General features: G+C 40.2%; 1 protein-coding gene across 5 annotated transcripts in view; it reads right to left on the bottom strand.

Moving 5' to 3' along the window:
• Positions 1 to 17,152, bottom strand: part of LOC121868065 (adenylate kinase isoenzyme 5-like) — a 76,300-nt gene extending 59,148 nt beyond the window's left edge. For 4 of the 5 annotated variants that reach the window (XM_042368332.1, XM_042368331.1, XM_042368334.1 and 1 more), the window contains exon 1: positions 15,694 to 17,152. In XM_042368332.1, the coding sequence (XP_042224266.1) occupies positions 15,694 to 15,751 (58 nt within the window). In that variant the 5' untranslated portion in view covers positions 15,752 to 17,152. The remainder of the gene's footprint in view (positions 1 to 15,693) is intronic. The other variant, XM_042368329.1, reaches the window with a different exon arrangement.
• Between the last annotated feature and the right edge of the window lie 1,934 nt (positions 17,153 to 19,086).

Here is a 19,086-nt window from a genome sequence, read left to right as displayed (position 1 = left end):
ACACACACACACACACACACACACACACACACACACACTCGGCAGCTTGACAGACGGAGTGACACAATGACATATACACATAAGTGGTTTACGAACACATACACACACAAACACACACACACACTCGCATGCACACAAACAGAAACACACACACATACACACACACACGTACACAAACCCCCCAAAAAATCACATACACACGTATGAAAGTACGTAGAAACACAATTCACACATGTATGAATGCAAATGAAGACACGCATATTAACCACCCACCTAACACAACAACCATTGTAACACACTGATAACACTGTTAGTACAAAACTACTCAAAGAAGAGAGAAAGAGAGAAATGCAAACACAAAGTCGAGGGAAGCACAGAAGAGAAGGGGGATGGGATCGACCTTCCGCCACTGGATTCGCGCCAACACCAAGTGTTCTTTTGCAGTTAAGGGGAGACGGAGTGAGGGGAGGGGAGGGGAGGGTTGGGGGTAAGGGGAGCGGTGGGGGTGATGGTATGTTGACACGGGGGAGCAGCTGGTGGTGGTGGTGGTGATCAATATCCAAGCTACCACCACCACCACCACCACCATCAGCACCACCTGTACACCCACGCCGACCATTTATACCCACGTCTACTACCCATAACCAACTCCATACTCGTGACCATCCTTTACAAGCCTACGCCCACTATTTTACCCACGCCCAATACTGACCCCCCCCATCGTGTACACCCACTCCTGCTACATCCCCGACTTGCAATCATTATATTTACCCTAACCCTTCACTTATATCCAGGGTCGCCATATATAGCCACACTAATCTCGCACACCTACGTTATCCCTGTTCACACTCGTTATACTTATACACCCACGTTATATTTATACTCTTCACCCACGATATACAAGTACACTCACGATATACAAGTACAACCACGATATACAAGTACACCCACGATATACAAGTACAACCACGATATACAAATACAACCACGATATACAAATACAACCACGATATACAATTACACCCACGATATACAAGTACAACCACGATATACAAGTACACCCACGATATACAAGTACAACCACGATATACAAGTACAACCACGATATACAAGTACACTCACGATATGCAAGTACAACCACGATATACAAGTACAACCACGATATACAAGTACACCCACGATATACAAGTGCACTCACGATATACAAGTACACCCACGTCCTTAAAACACAATACCTCCACAGTGCTGAGTATTACGGCCACCTGGTGACTGCTACTACACCAGTTAAGGAAGATGAGCGTATGAGCGAGACAGAGGTCAGGCCATTTACTATACCACCATCAGCTTCGTGTGACCTTACTCGTTACCTTAATTGGCTTGAAGTTTTATTGCATGGCCCGTACCATAAAAAGACAACGCCAGGACGAGCAATCAACTCCTGGCATTCCCCTCCACCCCGTAATGACATGGCTATGGAGGTATGCCGGGCAAATGTCTCTCTCTGTACTGGCGTTCTATTAGAAGTGTTAGATTTGATGTTCCTCTCAACCTCTCAGTGACCTGGCGGTGGAAGCTACGCCAAAAGAACGATCTCTAGCCTTCTGCGAATAAGGGTGCCGTTATTGTAGCAGCTTATGGCCTGTACCATAAAAGCAGCGACAACACAAGCAATCAACGGCGTCTGACATTACCCTTAATTCCACAAGGTACGCCAGACGAACGTTTATGTCTGTCGTCTACCTATAATTGTGTTCTCTTAATGGTACAAGCTCTAACTTTCCTCTTTATAACAGACGAATGTTCGTCCTCCCTTTGCCTGCAGTGTCGCTCGTTTTGTGATAAGACAATAATACAATGAACACGATGTAGGGGAAGGATAGAGGTGGAAAGGCACGGGAGGGGGAATGTGTGTGGGGGGAAGTAAAAGGAAATGACGGAGGAGGGGAGGAAGCAGAAGGATAAGAGGGGTGATGGGGGGGAGGATACGAGGAGGGGGAGCTGCGTGCTCCACCTGTTAAACAAAACGATTACGTGTTCAAACACCAACAGTGACCCAATTAACGGGCCTCTGACGGGGGTCACGTCACCCACCGCTGTACACCTTTAACCTCACCTTGTGTTCGTATAGGAGTGATTAGGACAGGTGTTAAGTTAAGCCACACACTCACTTTACAGTAACTGTCCCACGTAATCGCAGCAGGTGTTGTGACGCACTTATAACAAAATGCTTAGGAGTGTATACAGGTCTCGTAAGTAAATAGAGCAAATGTGTCGATGTTCATGTGACTTAATGACAATAGTTGTTTTAAACGTAATTAAGGCAGGTGCTGAGATGTAAGCTAATTATCTAAGTAATTTCCTTGTAGTTACATCAGATGCCAAGAAAATTAATGCAGTTGTTTTGACGCAATTAAGCAGTTGTTCTCACACAGTTAAAGCAGGTATTGCGAAGAAATTATACCAGCTGTTGCAACACAATTATAGCAGTTGTTGCGACAATTAAAAAAATCACGTGTTGCGACGTAACTTTAGTAGACGCTAAGACGTAACGATAAATATTATATTACAATTACAATAGTTGCAATTAATTAAAAAAAAGTGTCTTGACGTAATCACAGAGGGTGTAAGGACGTAATTACAGGAGTTGTGAAGTAAATATAGTAGGTGCTATGACGCAATTAAAGTATTTATTGCGACGCATTACAGTAAGTGTTGTGACGTAATTAAGGAAGCTTTATGTTGTAATCAGTTCAGGTGTTGGGACGTAATTGGGTAGATGTTTTTATGTATTCAAAATAGGTGTTGTGAAGTAATTGGAGCAGGTGTTGTGAACAATTTTATGTACTCGTAGGTTGTTGTGACTCAATTCAGGCAGGCATCTCGACCTATACGATCAGCCAAGAAATTCCATGTTTTGTGTATACACCTTTCCTCTCGTATTCATCTGTTCCCGTCTGTCAGCTGGCATCTAGTTTCCAAAAGTTCAATCTGCGGATACAAGAACACATCTACTGACAGTCGAATCGTAATGCGATTTCGACACTATCTTGGACGAGTAGGGTGTGACGATTAAGTTAGCCGTATACGTGATGTCTAGTGATGTAAAGAAAAAAAGTTTTTCGTTTAAAAAAAAAGTTATTTTTTAACATGGAGCAAAAATGGATATATTTTTATACTTTGCTTACCATCCCCAAAAATAATAATTTGTTTTTATTACAGCAATTATAACACTGCCGAAGTCAATCTGGCTTATGTATAATAGAATTAGTAACATTTGAACTGTACTTACATGACACGTACAACAAAATTCTACTTCAACTGCCAAGTTTATTTAATGAAATACAACTGACACCTACATGTCAATTTTCCCTAATCGAAGATCTAATCATGAAAGTATAATAAGTAATGTTACTGAGTCCAGTTGGAAAGTTGGACTGTGGTACCGTACTGGTAATGGACTGGGTACTATACGTGTTTAAACTGGCTCTAACATGCTGCCACCTGCCACTACTTGAGCAGTCCACCAGGCACTGAGTCAATGAGCATCTGAGTCTGGGAAAGGTTGGGTCAATTTATAGTAGAGAACATATTTTTTTTTCCTGAGGATAAGCTCAGACAAAATCAAGACGATTATCTCATCCAAGTTTAACCTTTTACACTCCATGAGTGGCAATACATTTGTATGATTGACATTTTGCTTCAACTTTTCCTTGTATACTGCACAATATTGTCTTGAAAATTAGTAGGCGGTGCTAGGTAGAACCTCAGAATCTACATTAAGAATAGCTCCAGCTGTGTAGAGTGACTACCCGATTTTCCATTTCCGTACAATATGTGATTAACCCTTGTGTACAGGTCCCTTCTGAGCTGAATATGCTCGTTTGGAGTTATCCAAATAAAATATTAAAAGTGGTGTCCCCTGTAATGAAGGGGTAAATAAGGTTTGATGATTCTACTAATAGTATCAATATGTATTCCTGATGTTTGACTTGTGATAAAATATGTGGTCATTTCAACCTTGATCCTCTGATTCGTTCAGGTACGCGAGGTGACATTGGAGACTGCAAACTCTCTAAATCAGACCTATGTCATAGAGGTGACATTGGTTGCAACGTTTATGAAACTGTGAGGCAACAAAATAACATACAGTACTGTACGGTGGCACAAGTTGTACTATATTAATTTCGGTGTTACACTTCCTTCCTTCATCGTTCCTAGAGGATTCAGTGGTCATGTGTATCTTCATTTGTTACTCTTTTTTAACTGTTACACCTTAAGTAACTAGGCCAATCTCTCGTAACTTCAACTGTGAATGACTTAACGCTCATTAGCTCAAGTTCCAGTATCAATGAAATGCTGGTAGTATCGGTGCCATCCAAGACTTCTAACCTGTCGCTAGTTAGGTTAATATTCTGGTAAATGTTTGGGTTTTTTTCCGAAACGGCCATTGCCTCACAATTTCTCCAACATGATCCTACTCCATAAACGTTCCCTCAAATACTTTCCCATCTTCTAAGAAATAAAATACGACCTAACACTGAATATTATCCCACGTCCAGGAACCAAACATATAGGCGTACTGTACATACCAGGTGCACGTAAACATAGTCGCTTCTTCCCTCACCTAGCTGCACGCACGCGAGGCTTGACTCAGCTCATGAACCCCACCATGCAAACCTTTACCAGCAAACAAAACTGCAATGTTCGCGTATAACTTGGCAAGACATGCTATCGAGCCCTTGGTCATGAAACCTAGTCATGCATTTCGGGAATGACAACCTGACCCCTGCGAGTAAACAGACCGGCAAACTTAACCAGCCTTTTGTTGACAGACTTGTTCAGGGTTGGTGGATATGAAGCTGTGTCCCAGACTCTTTCATGACCCGAACATTATCATCTAAACTTCACTTTAACGCAAGTCGTACTCCCCCAAACTTCACTTAACCATAATCAGTACTGATAACGGTACACGACTGTACACTACCTTAGTAGTTTACAGCCAAGAAATCAATTGAGCTCAAGTCATTCACCTACACAGAAATAAAACTACACCCACACAACACCCACCACGGCACACAACACAAGCATCTAACACAACAGTACACGACACGACACTCACCACAGTACACAACAACACGAATAACTACAACAACGGTACACAACAAAATGTTAACACCCACTACGGTACACAACACAACAACACCCACCACAGTACACAACACAACAACACCCACCACAGTACACAACACAACAACACCCATCACAGCACACAACAACAACAACAGCATCTGCTCACTTACACACCATTACAAAATAGTATTACCAGCAAGTTAGAAAGAAAGTCAGTTGTTGTCCTCCCCCTCGTCCTGTCCAAACGTGTAGAAGTTACGCGGCGCTAACCCAATATTCCTCTCGAACGTTGACCTAACTTGTGTTAAACTGCGAGCCCAGAGCTTTATGACATTACCTGGTGCCCGCACCCATCCACTCCTCTCTCACAAATGTTCATTTCACAAAGGTTTTGGCTGTAATATGTGCCAAGGGTTCTTCTTACTAAATTAAGGTTTGCAAAGTTCTTGACACAATATTTTCTGATATAATGCTTTCAAAAGTGCTATTCATAAAATATGTATTCCAAATATGCCTGTCAAATGTTTCTGCTATTATGGTTTCAGATGTGTTCCTCATTAAATTAGACTTCAGGTGTTCATGATTCAAATATTTATCTACAAATGATGCTTATGTTTGCTCACAAACTAAAGCTTCCATTTTTGTATACGGAGTTTTCTTTGGTAATGGCTTCATAAGTGGTACTCCTAAAATAAAGCCTTCACGCGTTTTTTAAACAAAGAGATCTGTTACATGCGTTCTTGTCACAAAGACTGCAGCCACAATTGTTCTTCTGACAATTCTTATAACGAATATTATTACCACACATTCTTTAAAAAAATATACCTTTCCACAGATGTTACTATTACAAATGCTGTTGATTAAAGAATTCTTACCACAAATGTTACTACAACATATGAAAGTTTGTCTGACACACGTTACTGAAATAAAGACATTTTTCACAAACGTTCCTCCGTAAACGTTTCTGTCATACAGCAGATTCCCCAGAGTGAGTCTCAGGCAGAGGCTATCAAATGTTCCAGCTACAAATGTCCCTCTCATGTTCCTGTTATAAAAACATCCTACTACAATTTAATGTTCTTGATGGAGAGGTTTGTGCAACAAATATTATTTAAGGAAAGGTCTATACCACAAAGGTTCAAAAGAGTAGAGTTTCTGTCATAAATGTTCTTAAAGAAATTTCTGCGACAAAGGTTCTTAAGGAAATGTGTCTTCAACAAGGATTCTTAAACGAAGTGTCTTCTACAAAGACTGTTGAAGGAAAGGTGTCTTCTACAAAGGCTGTTGAAGGAAAGGTGTCTTCTACAAAGGCTGTTGAAGGAAAGGTGTCTTCTACAAAGGCTGTTGAAGGAAAGGTGTCTTCTACAAAGAGTGTTGAAGGAAAGGTGTCTTCTACAAAGGCTGTTGAAGGAAAGGTGTCTTCTACAAAGGCTGTTGAAGGAAAGGTGTCTTCTACAAAGGCTGTTGAAGGAAAGGTGTCTTCTACAAAGACTGTTGAAGGAAAGGTGTCTTCTACAAAGGCTGTTGAAGGAAAGGTGTCTTCTACAAAGGCTGTTGAAGGAAAGGTGTCTTCTACAAAGAGTGTTGAAGGAAAGGTGTCATCTACAAAGGCTGTTGAAGGAAAGGTGTCTTTTACAAAGGTTCTTTGAGGAACTGTTTCAGTACAGTCACCAGTCATGTTTTAGGGGATCTCTCTCAACTGACACCTCCTTGATCCACCTCACAGACCATATTAGGACCCAAATAGCTCATATAAATTACACGGGAATGGTAACGTTAGATTTACAAAAAACCTTTCACGCACACTGGATCGTGATATACGAGTACTATGTGAAAAACTGCAGGCCCTCGGCATTAGATCTGTTGACTGGTTTTTAAGTCCTATTTTGACAACAAAAAATATTTTGTGTTTGCAAATAATACTGACTCATCAATTAATTCTCTAGATAAGCAAGAGTCAAGGGTTAGCCCAAAGTATGCATGTACAGTATGTCACTAAGGTAACACTAGTGATGGGTTCCATATTACCCCAGGTCCGTAATGTACCGGAGTGGAAGCGAGCAATCGTCTGTACGGTACTACACACGGAGGTGCAAAAGTTAGTGACTCACCAGCAGTGTTGGTGCTCAAACGCCATTGCATCTGTACCACCTCGCTAAATACACAGTACATCATGTAATTTACATATTGGCTGATTAATATTCAATAATACTTCACCAGAGTAAACAAAATATCAAGACTGATAATGATACCGGTGTGTTCACACATTCAAACATACTCCACACAAAATTTAACCAATTGCGTGTTAAGGATATATATATTGACCCCTCTGTCTGTGGTATGCTAACATTACATCACGTGGCTTACATTTGAATAGGAATATAATTGGCCACTGCATTCGAGTACCGCCACAAAGGCCTCTCTGGACCAGCTGAATAATGTCAACTTGTGTGCTGCTGAGTGCTGCGGCGTGTGTCACCATTGCTGGGGTGACTACACTCTCCACGTTGCACTCACTCCATGGCGCAGTCTATGCTCCCACCACGCTGCAGGCAACAATCCCCCGACGCTACAGTCTCCAGAACCTCCACACTGCAGTTTATCCACTCTCCATGGTACAGTCTCCACGCCTTTCGTGTTGCAGTCTACGGGCCCTCCACGCTACAGTCTACAGGCTTAACACACCGCAGTCCTCCACATAACAGTGTACACGCCTTCCATGACACAGCCATTACGCCGTCAACGCAGCAATCTTCACTCATCCACGCTGCAGTATACATGACCTATACGTCACAATGTATACGACCAACACGTTACACTATACACGCCCTCTACCTTACAGTATACACGCCCTACACGTTACAGTATACACGCCCTACACGTTACAGTATACACTTCCTCCACAGAGCAATATACACGCCCTTCATGGAGCAGTATACACGCCCTCTACGCTGCATTCTATCCACCTTGCAGACTACAGGCATTACATACTGCAGTCTACACTCTCTCCAGGCTGCAGCCCTCCACACTTGGGGTCTCTTACAATACACCTCGGGCAGACCAGCAGTTGACCAGATTTCGTCTAATTAAATCACAAATGAGTCACTAGTGAGCTACCTCTTCCCCTCCCCTCCCCTCCCCTCCCCCCCTTCCTCTCCCCCAACTCTTTTGTCCCCCCATCCTCCTGTCCCCTCTCTTCTTCTTCCCCTCTTCTCTGACCCCTCCCCCTCCTGCTCTCTCTCTCTCTCTCTCTCTCTCTCTCTCTCTCTCTCTCTCTCTCTCTCTCTCTCTCCCTTACCTCCTCTCCTATCCCGTTCCTCGTCCCTACCCTCCTCTCTTCTCTGGTGTTGACATACTCGTATCTTTCTTTCCAGTCGCATTATTGAGAGAGAGAGAGAGAGAGAGAAAGCAGTTAACTGAAAATTTCCTGTTATATTTTGGACACGCTCTCTTTACCAACCACACTGATACTCTCTTTAGTTACTCATGTTCTGTCAACTCAATTTTCATTTACTTTAGCGGGGGGGGAGGGGGGGATATTGTTTTCATTGATTATTATTTAGATATTTAGTGAGAATATTTATTATGGTTATATTTCATATTATAACATTTTGTTTATGGTGTAATGATTATTATTTTGTTTTATTACGAGTTGTGTGATTTCGCATTTATGTCAAGCTATAACAACGTGGATTACTTTTAACAAGTGACACACTCACACACACACACACACACACACACACACACACACACACACACACACACACACACACACACTCGTACGTGGATAAAAAGTGGTTCATGTGGTGATACTTGGCGAAATCCGCCTGAAGTCCAATTATTGAAGAAGACCGTGACGTGTGACGGTCCCCACTGACGTAACCACACATCACTGGTGTCTAGGACTTTAGTTTCAGACTGATGAGTAAGATTTCAGTACTCAGGCTGTCACGTATCCGGAGATAATTGACTGACAAACATTCACACATACATATTATCTAATAGACAACCCTATTATCACAAATACACACAATCATAGCGACAAACTGATCTACTTTTAAAAAACACACAGTTACATTGTATACCAACAACACACTAAGTATTTCAATATATCATAATATACTGTACAACATAAATAACTGAATTTTTCTTGTTAACGACGAAATTATTGCTCGCCCCACAAAACATATTTATGAACGGTGCAGCAGAACCATATAACAGGCTCAACACTATATCACATGCTTGACACAACACATGCACAGACATGACCTGTGGTACATCTGCATTATAAATAAATAATTTTTTGTAAATTTCTACACGATAAATACATGTGCGTGACACATGTCTGAAACACAGAGTGTACTTCAGGAGGGATGGTAATGTACATTTGCAGTACAATTCTAATAGTATATTAATATTAATTTGTTATCTAGTTCAGTACACAGACCAGATAAGAAGTGTACATTTGTGGTGTACATTTGTGGTGATACATGGGTGAGATACACATATGTTGTACATGGTGTGATACATAGCTGTAGTACCAGGGTGTAGTACATAGATGTTATACATGGGTGAGGAACATATATGTAGTACATGGATGTATTACATAACTGTAGTACCTGGGTGTAGTACATGGGGTGATACATACTGGTAGCTGTTGTACATGTGTGTAATACAAAGATGAGATACATATATGTAGTACATGGGTATATTACATGGTGATACATAGCTGTAGTACATGGGTGTAGTACATGGGGTGATATATAGCTGTAGTACATGGAGTGATACATAATTGTAGTTCCTGGGTGTAATACATGGGGTAATACATAGCTGTAGTACCTGGGTGTAGTACATGGAGTGATACATACCAGTAGTAGTAGTACATGAGTGTAATACATAGGTGTAATACATGGGTGTAATACATGGGTGTAATACATGGGTGAGATTCATGGGTGTAATACATGGGTGTAATACATGGGTGAGATTCATGGGTGTAATACATGGGTGTAATACATGGGTGTAATACATGGGTGTAATACATGGGTGATACAGGTGATATGATAAAAAGCTTCACCTCTTGCGGATAAGAGTGGCGTATCCACCAGGCAGCGGACTCTTCCTGGAAATGAAATGTCAAAGGTTTATTTTCTTTTAATATTGTGGTTAGTCTTTTTAGTTATCCCCGTCATGAATCCCGGGGACATTTAGTCACATCAGTGGCCAAAAACGTCCGTCTGTACGTCACATATGTTGTTTGCGACCAATATTTAAAGATTTGTTTGTCAGATCCAAAGATGAAATTCGTTACACAGTTTTTACACAAATAGTTTCTATATCCACGTCATTAATCACCATTCTCCGTTCATATCTGCCGTAATTCTTGCTTTTGTTCGGGAAATTTGGCTTCTGGTCAATAAGTTTATTTCCTTTACACCCCTAGCCATGTTTGTCTGTGTTGGGACCCAGTTCAGCTTACTTCAGGAACCACAAAGTACAGGTAATCACATGCACACTCAAACTATCGAGCTTGAAATTTACTCAGGTATGACTCAACATATGACGTGATGTAGCTACGGCAGTCAAGGTTGAGACAGTCAGTATATTTCCGTCCCTATGTCTTGATATACAACAACCCGGTGGTTACATTAAGTTCTGGAAAATGTACTATATAATATTACTAAAGTTAATGTTACTAAGGATAAAATGTACTAATGTAAAAGTAAAAGCTTTCCGCACTGTTTAAATAAAAATACAAATTGCTTGATGAGTTAATGTGATACGTGGTTCACCAGTAGAGCATGGTATCCTAATATAATGTTATACCTTAGTAGTGATTTTAGACTGTAGCTAACTATTAAATTGACCTATACAGTGAAACCTCGACCAGGACAGTTTATCAATGCGGACTTCTTTTTTTTTATCAAACCTGAATAATTTACTGGTAGCATGACACGACAGACCCGAGGCCAACTGTACCGTACCACTTACCCGACGTGGACCATGACCAAGGAAGAAGGTAGGGACTAACATCTCTATGGGTGCTCAGATTCGTTGGGGTTATACATAGTAATCAGGACCGCAGGTATTAGAGGAAACGGCCCTAGTTAGCTATAATTGTACATTAGATATTGAAGCCTTTATTTTCAAACCTATTTTTACATGTTAAATTAATCTTTTTTCATCCACATTCACTAAAGAGGACAATTTGCTTAAAGGACTCTGATTACTGAGATGTTTGTATAGTTTTTTCCATAATGTTAGACAAATTATTTCACTACAATTTACAAGCTTTTCAACTGTCTAAACTCCTGTTGCCTAGAGTGGTACACCCAGGACTCAGTGTCACTCCACTCAACACAATGAACACATCACCATGGCAACCAATTTCCTGGAACAATCAATACGACGCTTAGAGAAAGTGTTAATGTAATATTTTCCCTAAATGTAAACTTAAATAAATGTAGAAGTACTCAGAATCCAAAGCACTGACATAAAACAAATACCAAAATAAATCACTAAATTAGATAAGGAAGGATATCTACTTCGTATTCAACAGCAATATCATATCCACACAAGGAAATCCGAACTTGGAACCACTGACTTATTGTTACAAGTCCCTGTACAATAATCACCCTACCACGGCACTTTACAATCACAAGTTATAACGCCTAGTAAAACCCTCTAGTGTACATCCTCCACCCAGCCCCACACCTCTAGCTAGGGTCCAATATAGCATATCATGTCCTGACAGGTCATACACATTCCAGCTGAAGACTGAAATTCCATCACCGTAGTTAAAGTAAACGAGCCTAAAGGTCTGGCAAGACTTTTTAAAACACGTTAATGAACTCTGATTACACGTGTGATAAGAATGACTCTGTGTTTTGAGGAACGCTAAAAATATCTTACGACCAAGTTCAGGTAACGTGACTACCTGCAGTGGTAACGGAAACACCTTAATGTACGATATAATTAACCGGCTATAATTAGATAGATTTTGATGGATGTAATGTAAATTGGATTCTATTTTGTGTTGGACTGCTGGTCGGGGATTGCCAGTTCTTGACAGTCACAGTGAGGCAATGAAAATGTTGGTTTTACTGATGAAACTTGGAAAGTCATATTTCTTGCAGGTAATGAAATGTGCAATATAATAATAATATTATATTAATAATAATAATAATAATAATAATAAAAATAATAATAATAATAATATTCTAAGAGTGTTTCTTAAAGAAACACCAAACTTGTGAACTTACTCGAAGTTATAGTAGGGGACAGTGATCTTTATGATACAGTATTCCCTTTTCTTTGTTTATCTGGAGTAGAATAACTCCTGATCAGGTATTTTTAGGTGTTAGTTCTTTTCAATTTGGTGCACACAATCCTATAATATTTTTTTAATACTCTGAAACGCAGAAATTCCGCTTCTTACTTGAGGGCACCACAACCTCAAGGGCATTGTGGGTATGATTGTGGAGTATTATAAGAAAATGTATTAGCACAAAACAGATATAAATAAACAATTATACGTTGGATGTTATGGGGGTATTATTTACACCTGGTTAGCCCTAAATTTAGAGAGAATGTGTGAATTAATGAATGTGGTTTAGAAAATCTGGAGAGGTTAAGAGGATGCATATATATATATATATATATATATATATATATATATATATATATATATATATATATATATATATATATATATATATATATATATATATATATATATATATATATATATATATATATATATATATATATATATATATATGTGTATATATATATATATATATATATATATATATATATATGTGTGTGTGTGTGTGAATCGTTGCAGTGTCAATTTAAGGGCGTTGGGAAGATGATTAATAATTAAATAATCTCTCCTCGACTAAATACATTGCTTAGATTGTTCAAGCACAAGATTAAATTTTAACCAGGTACACATTATTTTTTTAAGTGGATGAAAAGATAGAACTCTCTGTATGTAGGGTAAAAAACAGCAACGTATTTTCTGCAAAATACTAGACGAGGAAGACTATGGCGCAATTTTATTAGATGGGGAAAAAGAAACGAATGGTAATACTAAACTAGCGTACACTGAGGTAATGTTGGCCTATAAGTTGTGCTTCAGCTGCTAAGGCGGGGGAACCTTCAACTGTTACTAACACATTTGACGATCCGCGGAATAAAATGTCCTGTCCTAGACACTCTTTGCTCCTATTACTAGAAAGACCAATCTTGTGTGTCCGCCTCAGAGAAATAAACGTAATGATACTATTAACAATACTACTAACAATAATAATTAAAACAAGGAAAACATTTAGGAGATTATAGAAAATAAAACAAAAATGCATTATAACCAAGTGAACGGGTTATGAGAATATTATGTGTGCTACCAACTTATGTGTTCCATATTCCTCTCTCTCTCTCTCTCTCTCTCTCTCTCTCTCTCTCTCTCTCTCTCTCTCTCATAGGGGAAGGAGACACCCACGAGTCAGTTATTTATGATTTATTCACATAAACTGAAAATCAATTACCTTTTCGTAATATGGCACAGGTAACATCTCCAGTGCCTTTTCTGTTCATTGTTAGAATTGTGAAATGAAGGATGCAAAAAAAAAAAAAAACCCATCCCCACTCGTAAAACAAAAATAAACCTGGTATTCTAGTACTAAGGATCATTGCACCTTTTTCATTAACCTGAGTTGCCATTTCTAACAACGTCATTCCAACTCGAATAATGCTCATTAACTCACTAAGTCTCACAGCCAGTATGCATTTCAGGTTCCTGTTCTCGCCCTGATTATCACAGTTTTTAATTTATATGACTGCAAGTAACACAACTTCCTTAGTACTGGCAGGTATGTTGAGCCACGGGGTTGAGGTGTCAGTAAACTCATTACATATGTTGATAAATCGAAGGTGTTTGTACTACTTATTCTTCCCGATATTTACTGCGGTGGGACCTGATATATTCGGATTAATTATAAGATTTTGGCTCTACGGGGTGAGAGAGGAGAGAGGTAAGAGAGGAAGACAAGAAGGCAGACGGGCAGTGAAAAAAAGACCTAGGAGAGGCAAACCCCGACAATGTGACCTATATCCTTGGAAATTACGAGTTATCTCACGGGGTCTGTCGCCTGGGCCTGACGTCGCATATCACAGACACGTTGAGAGATACTGTATATTTGTGAACCAGTTGAGATTTCACTACAAGGCGTGGTGATGTGGTTATAATACTGTACTGGCACTGTTTCAACAGACTATCTAAACGCATATTGCCTCAACAAGGATTTACCTATGGACCAATGGTTTGCAAAATAAACATTCCGCCATTGTAACCGTTTATATTGGGAACGTTTTATGCCAACATTCTTTTTGTAAGTCTGGCGAATGAGCTGTCCTTATACTAAGATTACTCCATCCCAGTAGGAGCAGCAGTGCCTGGTGGCTTGCTCAGAGACCATCGTTAATAGCAATCTTCTATTTTCAGATGAGTGGGTAACTGGGTATCCAGTGAGAAATTTATATAGTTATACTGATTAAGTTTTTTTATATATAATTCAATTTAAGCAATTTTGGAATCCATAAGGAGAAATTTGGGGTTAAATTTGCTATATTTAGGAATCCAAGATGGAAAATATAATAACTAAGTAACGAAAAACAGATAGGTAAAAGGCAAAACCATTTTAGACAAAAATAATTTCAGGTCGTTGAGGTCTTTTCGTTTAGGTAACATTCCCTAAACACTATCAGCCGTTTACTCAGTCGTTCAGGAGCTGTGTGAACACGCTCGGGAATTTTAGTTCCCACACCTGAATGGACTTGTTTCCAAGGCCTCTCACAGCAGTCATATGGATCAAAGATGTACGACTGGTGTTAGAGGCCTCGTAAAGGTGTTTAATAAACTCATTCATGTGTGGGATCTAGCTTCCGAACGTGTTCACCTACCTCCCGAAGGACTGAGAAAATGGCTGTTTAACTGGTGTTGCATATATACGACAAGAATGCATTTACCCTAAGCAGGATTTTCAACTCAAAGAACTTTATCCTACTACACCTAATGCATACAAAGACAACGTTCATTATCCAGAAAACATCTTTAAACTATCATAGTACTACCACATTTTTTGGAATATCTGATACAACGCAAGGGCGATAACGAATACTGCTCCCACGAGAAGTAAGCTGCACTTCACCTCACGATGTTCTATGGCTCGAAGCCTCAAGGTGACTATAGGTCAATTTAACCTTTCAACTGGAGTTGAGAGAACGTATGGCAGTCTTAATGCAAATTAGACGCCATTACAGCCTCTTTCCTTTGGTCATAGTTGAGGAGAGCCCAGTTACGTGCGTAAAATATTTAACTCACGATTCTCAGAAAATCCAATATACAGTACTCACCCAAGCCTTTTCAGGTTGTGAAACATTACCATTCATAACGAAAACTAATCTTGGAAAATAAATTGCTTAACAAAATCGGTAAACAAGTTGTTTTAAATGACAAACAAGTCATTTATTTACCAATGTGTGATCATTGTTAAATTACCTCACCTGTATCCAGACAGATCCCCATCTTGAAGAGGCGGGAGATCTCGCTGAAGACTTGCATTAAAGAGAGATGTTTTGTCACCGCTACGCCCGTGTCATCTTGGTTGTGCCTCTCACACGGGCGTGGTTCTTCTTATAGAGGGATGATCCCTCTTACACGAGTATCGGAACCCTGACACTGGAGTGAATCCAGTGGCACCCCTCCAGACTGGTCCTTTTCGTGGTAACCCTCGCGAGGGAGTGCCACCCCCTTACAAGGCGTGTTACCCCTTACACGGTCGCCGCACCCCTTAAACGAGCGTACTGTACTACCTTTCACACGGGCGTCACACCCTCACACGAGGGTGCTACCCCTCACAACTCCGTGGCATACATTCCTTACATCACACACTGTAAGTAAGAACCAGAATATGACCCAACAGTTTTCTTCAAGTTCGTTTCTCAGCAGCTATAGAAACACATTCGAGGGTTATTCACTGTTTTTTGTTTCCTTTTGTCGTTGGTCAGTAATCAGGCTTTGTGTACACCCGCGATCATAGCACTTACTGGATTACTGATGAATAATGCATAGTCTCGCGTGGGTTCACTTTAAGCTCTGGAATTGCACTCGGATCAAACATATGAGAGTCATATTACGATTCTTTGTTTTAGCGACTGTTCTTGGTTATACTGGACTTAATTATACACTGATCATTTGTTGGTTTCTGCAGATAAACGGTGTGTATGATTCATGCCAGCAAATACCATTGTTTCATTAATAGTAACCAGTATTAAGTCATCAATTGGATTTTTAGATAACCATATTCGATGGCAGTCTATAGGTTCAAAGTAATCCCATTAATCAATACTCAATGGATAAGGGTAATTCCATAAATCAGTAGTCAATGGGTAAGGGGTAACCCATAGATCAGAGAGCAAGAAGTTTCCGCCAGATGAAGTAACCCTTGGCACTTGCACAGGTACACACGGGCCCAGATATTATCGGCAGCGTTGACGGGGCCGCCCGACACTAAAGAGCATAGAACGGCGGTTCCCAACGCTTGTGTTGTCAGTTGGTCACCAGGACACGGCCCACGCGGTCACACACACACACACACACATACATACACACACATCAACACCCGTCACTACACCACCACTGGCCTACACGAGGACGCTAGTCGTTCCTGCTTGTAGTCACTTAGATACTGTACACTAGATCAACGGCCACAAGCTAGCTATTCTGGTGCTCGCCATACTTCTCTCTGACTTATTGTTCGCGGTTGAAGCATATTGGTACAGTTATTAATTCTGACAGTGGTCTGACACGTGAACACCGCTCATTTATCTCTTCTACAGAGGTGTATAAGTGTCAGGGAGAATTTAGAAACGACCACAAGTTGCTAGGTCAACACTGGGGAGGCGCACATACACAGGTGAAGCGGAGCGAGAGCGGCAGTCCTCACCCCTCCGTGACTGAACGCAGAATGACTCCCGCTGCTCCAGGAGTCGATATTTGTATTAATTTATGAGCTTGGACGTTGCCGATTCTTTCGTCCCCCATCCTACCTGTCCTAGCCACCTGCTCTCCATGTTTTACTGTTACTGTGCTGGGAATACGTTGTATGCGTATTTTCATCAATAAAATATGGTTTGCTATTACGTTTGAGGGGGACAGGAGTAAGGATAGAGCTATGGTGTGTTGTGTTGGCGGGTGAGTGGTGGTAGGCGGCAGGCAGACCGTGTCACGGCCAGACCACAGCGTCGATACCCCACTTCGCTGTGCATTGTTCAAATTCCTAGCCTCTAGCTTCCATATTCACTAACGTAGATGTACAGTAACAGCGTTCTTCCCTCTCCACACTACATCAAAATCCTTTCTTTAAGTGTTTAAAAATGTTTTATAGTACGGGAATATGTGCTATTGAAATGAACTATTATATTCATTTTGACGACAGCATGAGGAGAGCGGAGAGTGGCGGCGTGAGGCACTGCGGGAATATTTTATTGCCGCATGCGGGGGACTCAGGCACCTGCTGACCTCGTCTCTGTCGCGTCTTAATCCCTCCTATTTCTATCTCTCACTTTATGGTCAACTTGGACGTGAACAAAATACACAATTACATATTTTTCTACTGCGATACTATAAGCTGGCAGCGTACTTATTACACTTAACATCTGTGCGTCTTACTTTTATGAGAGGAACGACACGATAATCAAGCCACAGAATCATTTATTTCAAGCTTACGAAAATTATTACAAATAGCTAATACTGAGGAAAAAACTTAGGATATACAGTACAAGGCCACAACACGGGGGCTATACTACATTACTGTAATTATTGATCTTGTCATACAGTACAAGGCCACAACACGGGGGCTATACTACATTACTGTAATTATTGATCTTGTCATTTGGTGTTGTAACTGGTATTATTATTTTTTGTCCTGTATTTTATTCTGTTGCATCAATAGCTCCATGAACGCCTTTCCTAATTGACTGAATGACTGACTAACTAACTAACTAACTGACTGAATGACTGACTAAAAATAACTGGCTAACTTAATTGAATGACTGACAAACTGACTAAATGACCAAACTGACCGATTGACCGAATGACTGACTGAATGACTAACTGATTGACTGAATGACTGACTGACTGGACGACTGGCTAAACTGACTGATTAACTAACTGACTGATTGACTGAATGACTGAATGACAGGCTAACCTGACTGAATGACTAACTGACTGATTGACTGAATGACTGACTGACTGAATAACTGGCTAACCTGAATGAATTACTAACTGAATATCTAACTGATTAACTGACTGACTGACTGAATGACTAACTGACTGAATGATTAGCAAACTAACCTGACTGCTTTGACTGACTAACTGACAAAATAACTGACTAAATTATTGACTGGCTGACTAAATGATAAACTGATTGACTAAAACAACTGACTTTCCGACTGATTGATTGACTGAATGACTGACACACTGACTCTTTAAATGACTCATTATGAATGACAGACTATAACTTTTTAAATATATCAGTGTTAGACAAAAAGACTGATTGACTAACTGGCTGACTGACTGATTAAATATGACTGACTGGTTAAATGACTGACTGTATACCTGACAAAGTGAGAGTACCTCCTCCCTCACCCCCCGTCCGTCCACACCACGGTTCCACACGGGTCGCGCCAGCCAAGAACACACACTGCTTCCTGACATCATAAGACAAGTGATCTAATTACGCAATGATTGTACTTAACTCGTAATGTGACGCAGTCGTTGAGTGGAGTATTAATTATTATGGTTCTTAGTAATAGTATACTTTACGCAGACATTAATTCAACAAAATATGAGCATTAGAATAATTATGAAAAAGTGAATTTGCACGTACAGTACAT

Source organism: Homarus americanus, unplaced genomic scaffold (assembly GCF_018991925.1).
Source record: "Homarus americanus isolate GMGI-L3 unplaced genomic scaffold, GMGI_Hamer_2.0 scaffold6894, whole genome shotgun sequence".
NCBI lineage: Eukaryota > Metazoa > Arthropoda > Malacostraca > Decapoda > Nephropidae > Homarus > Homarus americanus.
The sequence above is the reverse complement of the archived record's forward strand: the minus strand, read 5'-3'. Positions and strand labels throughout refer to the sequence as shown.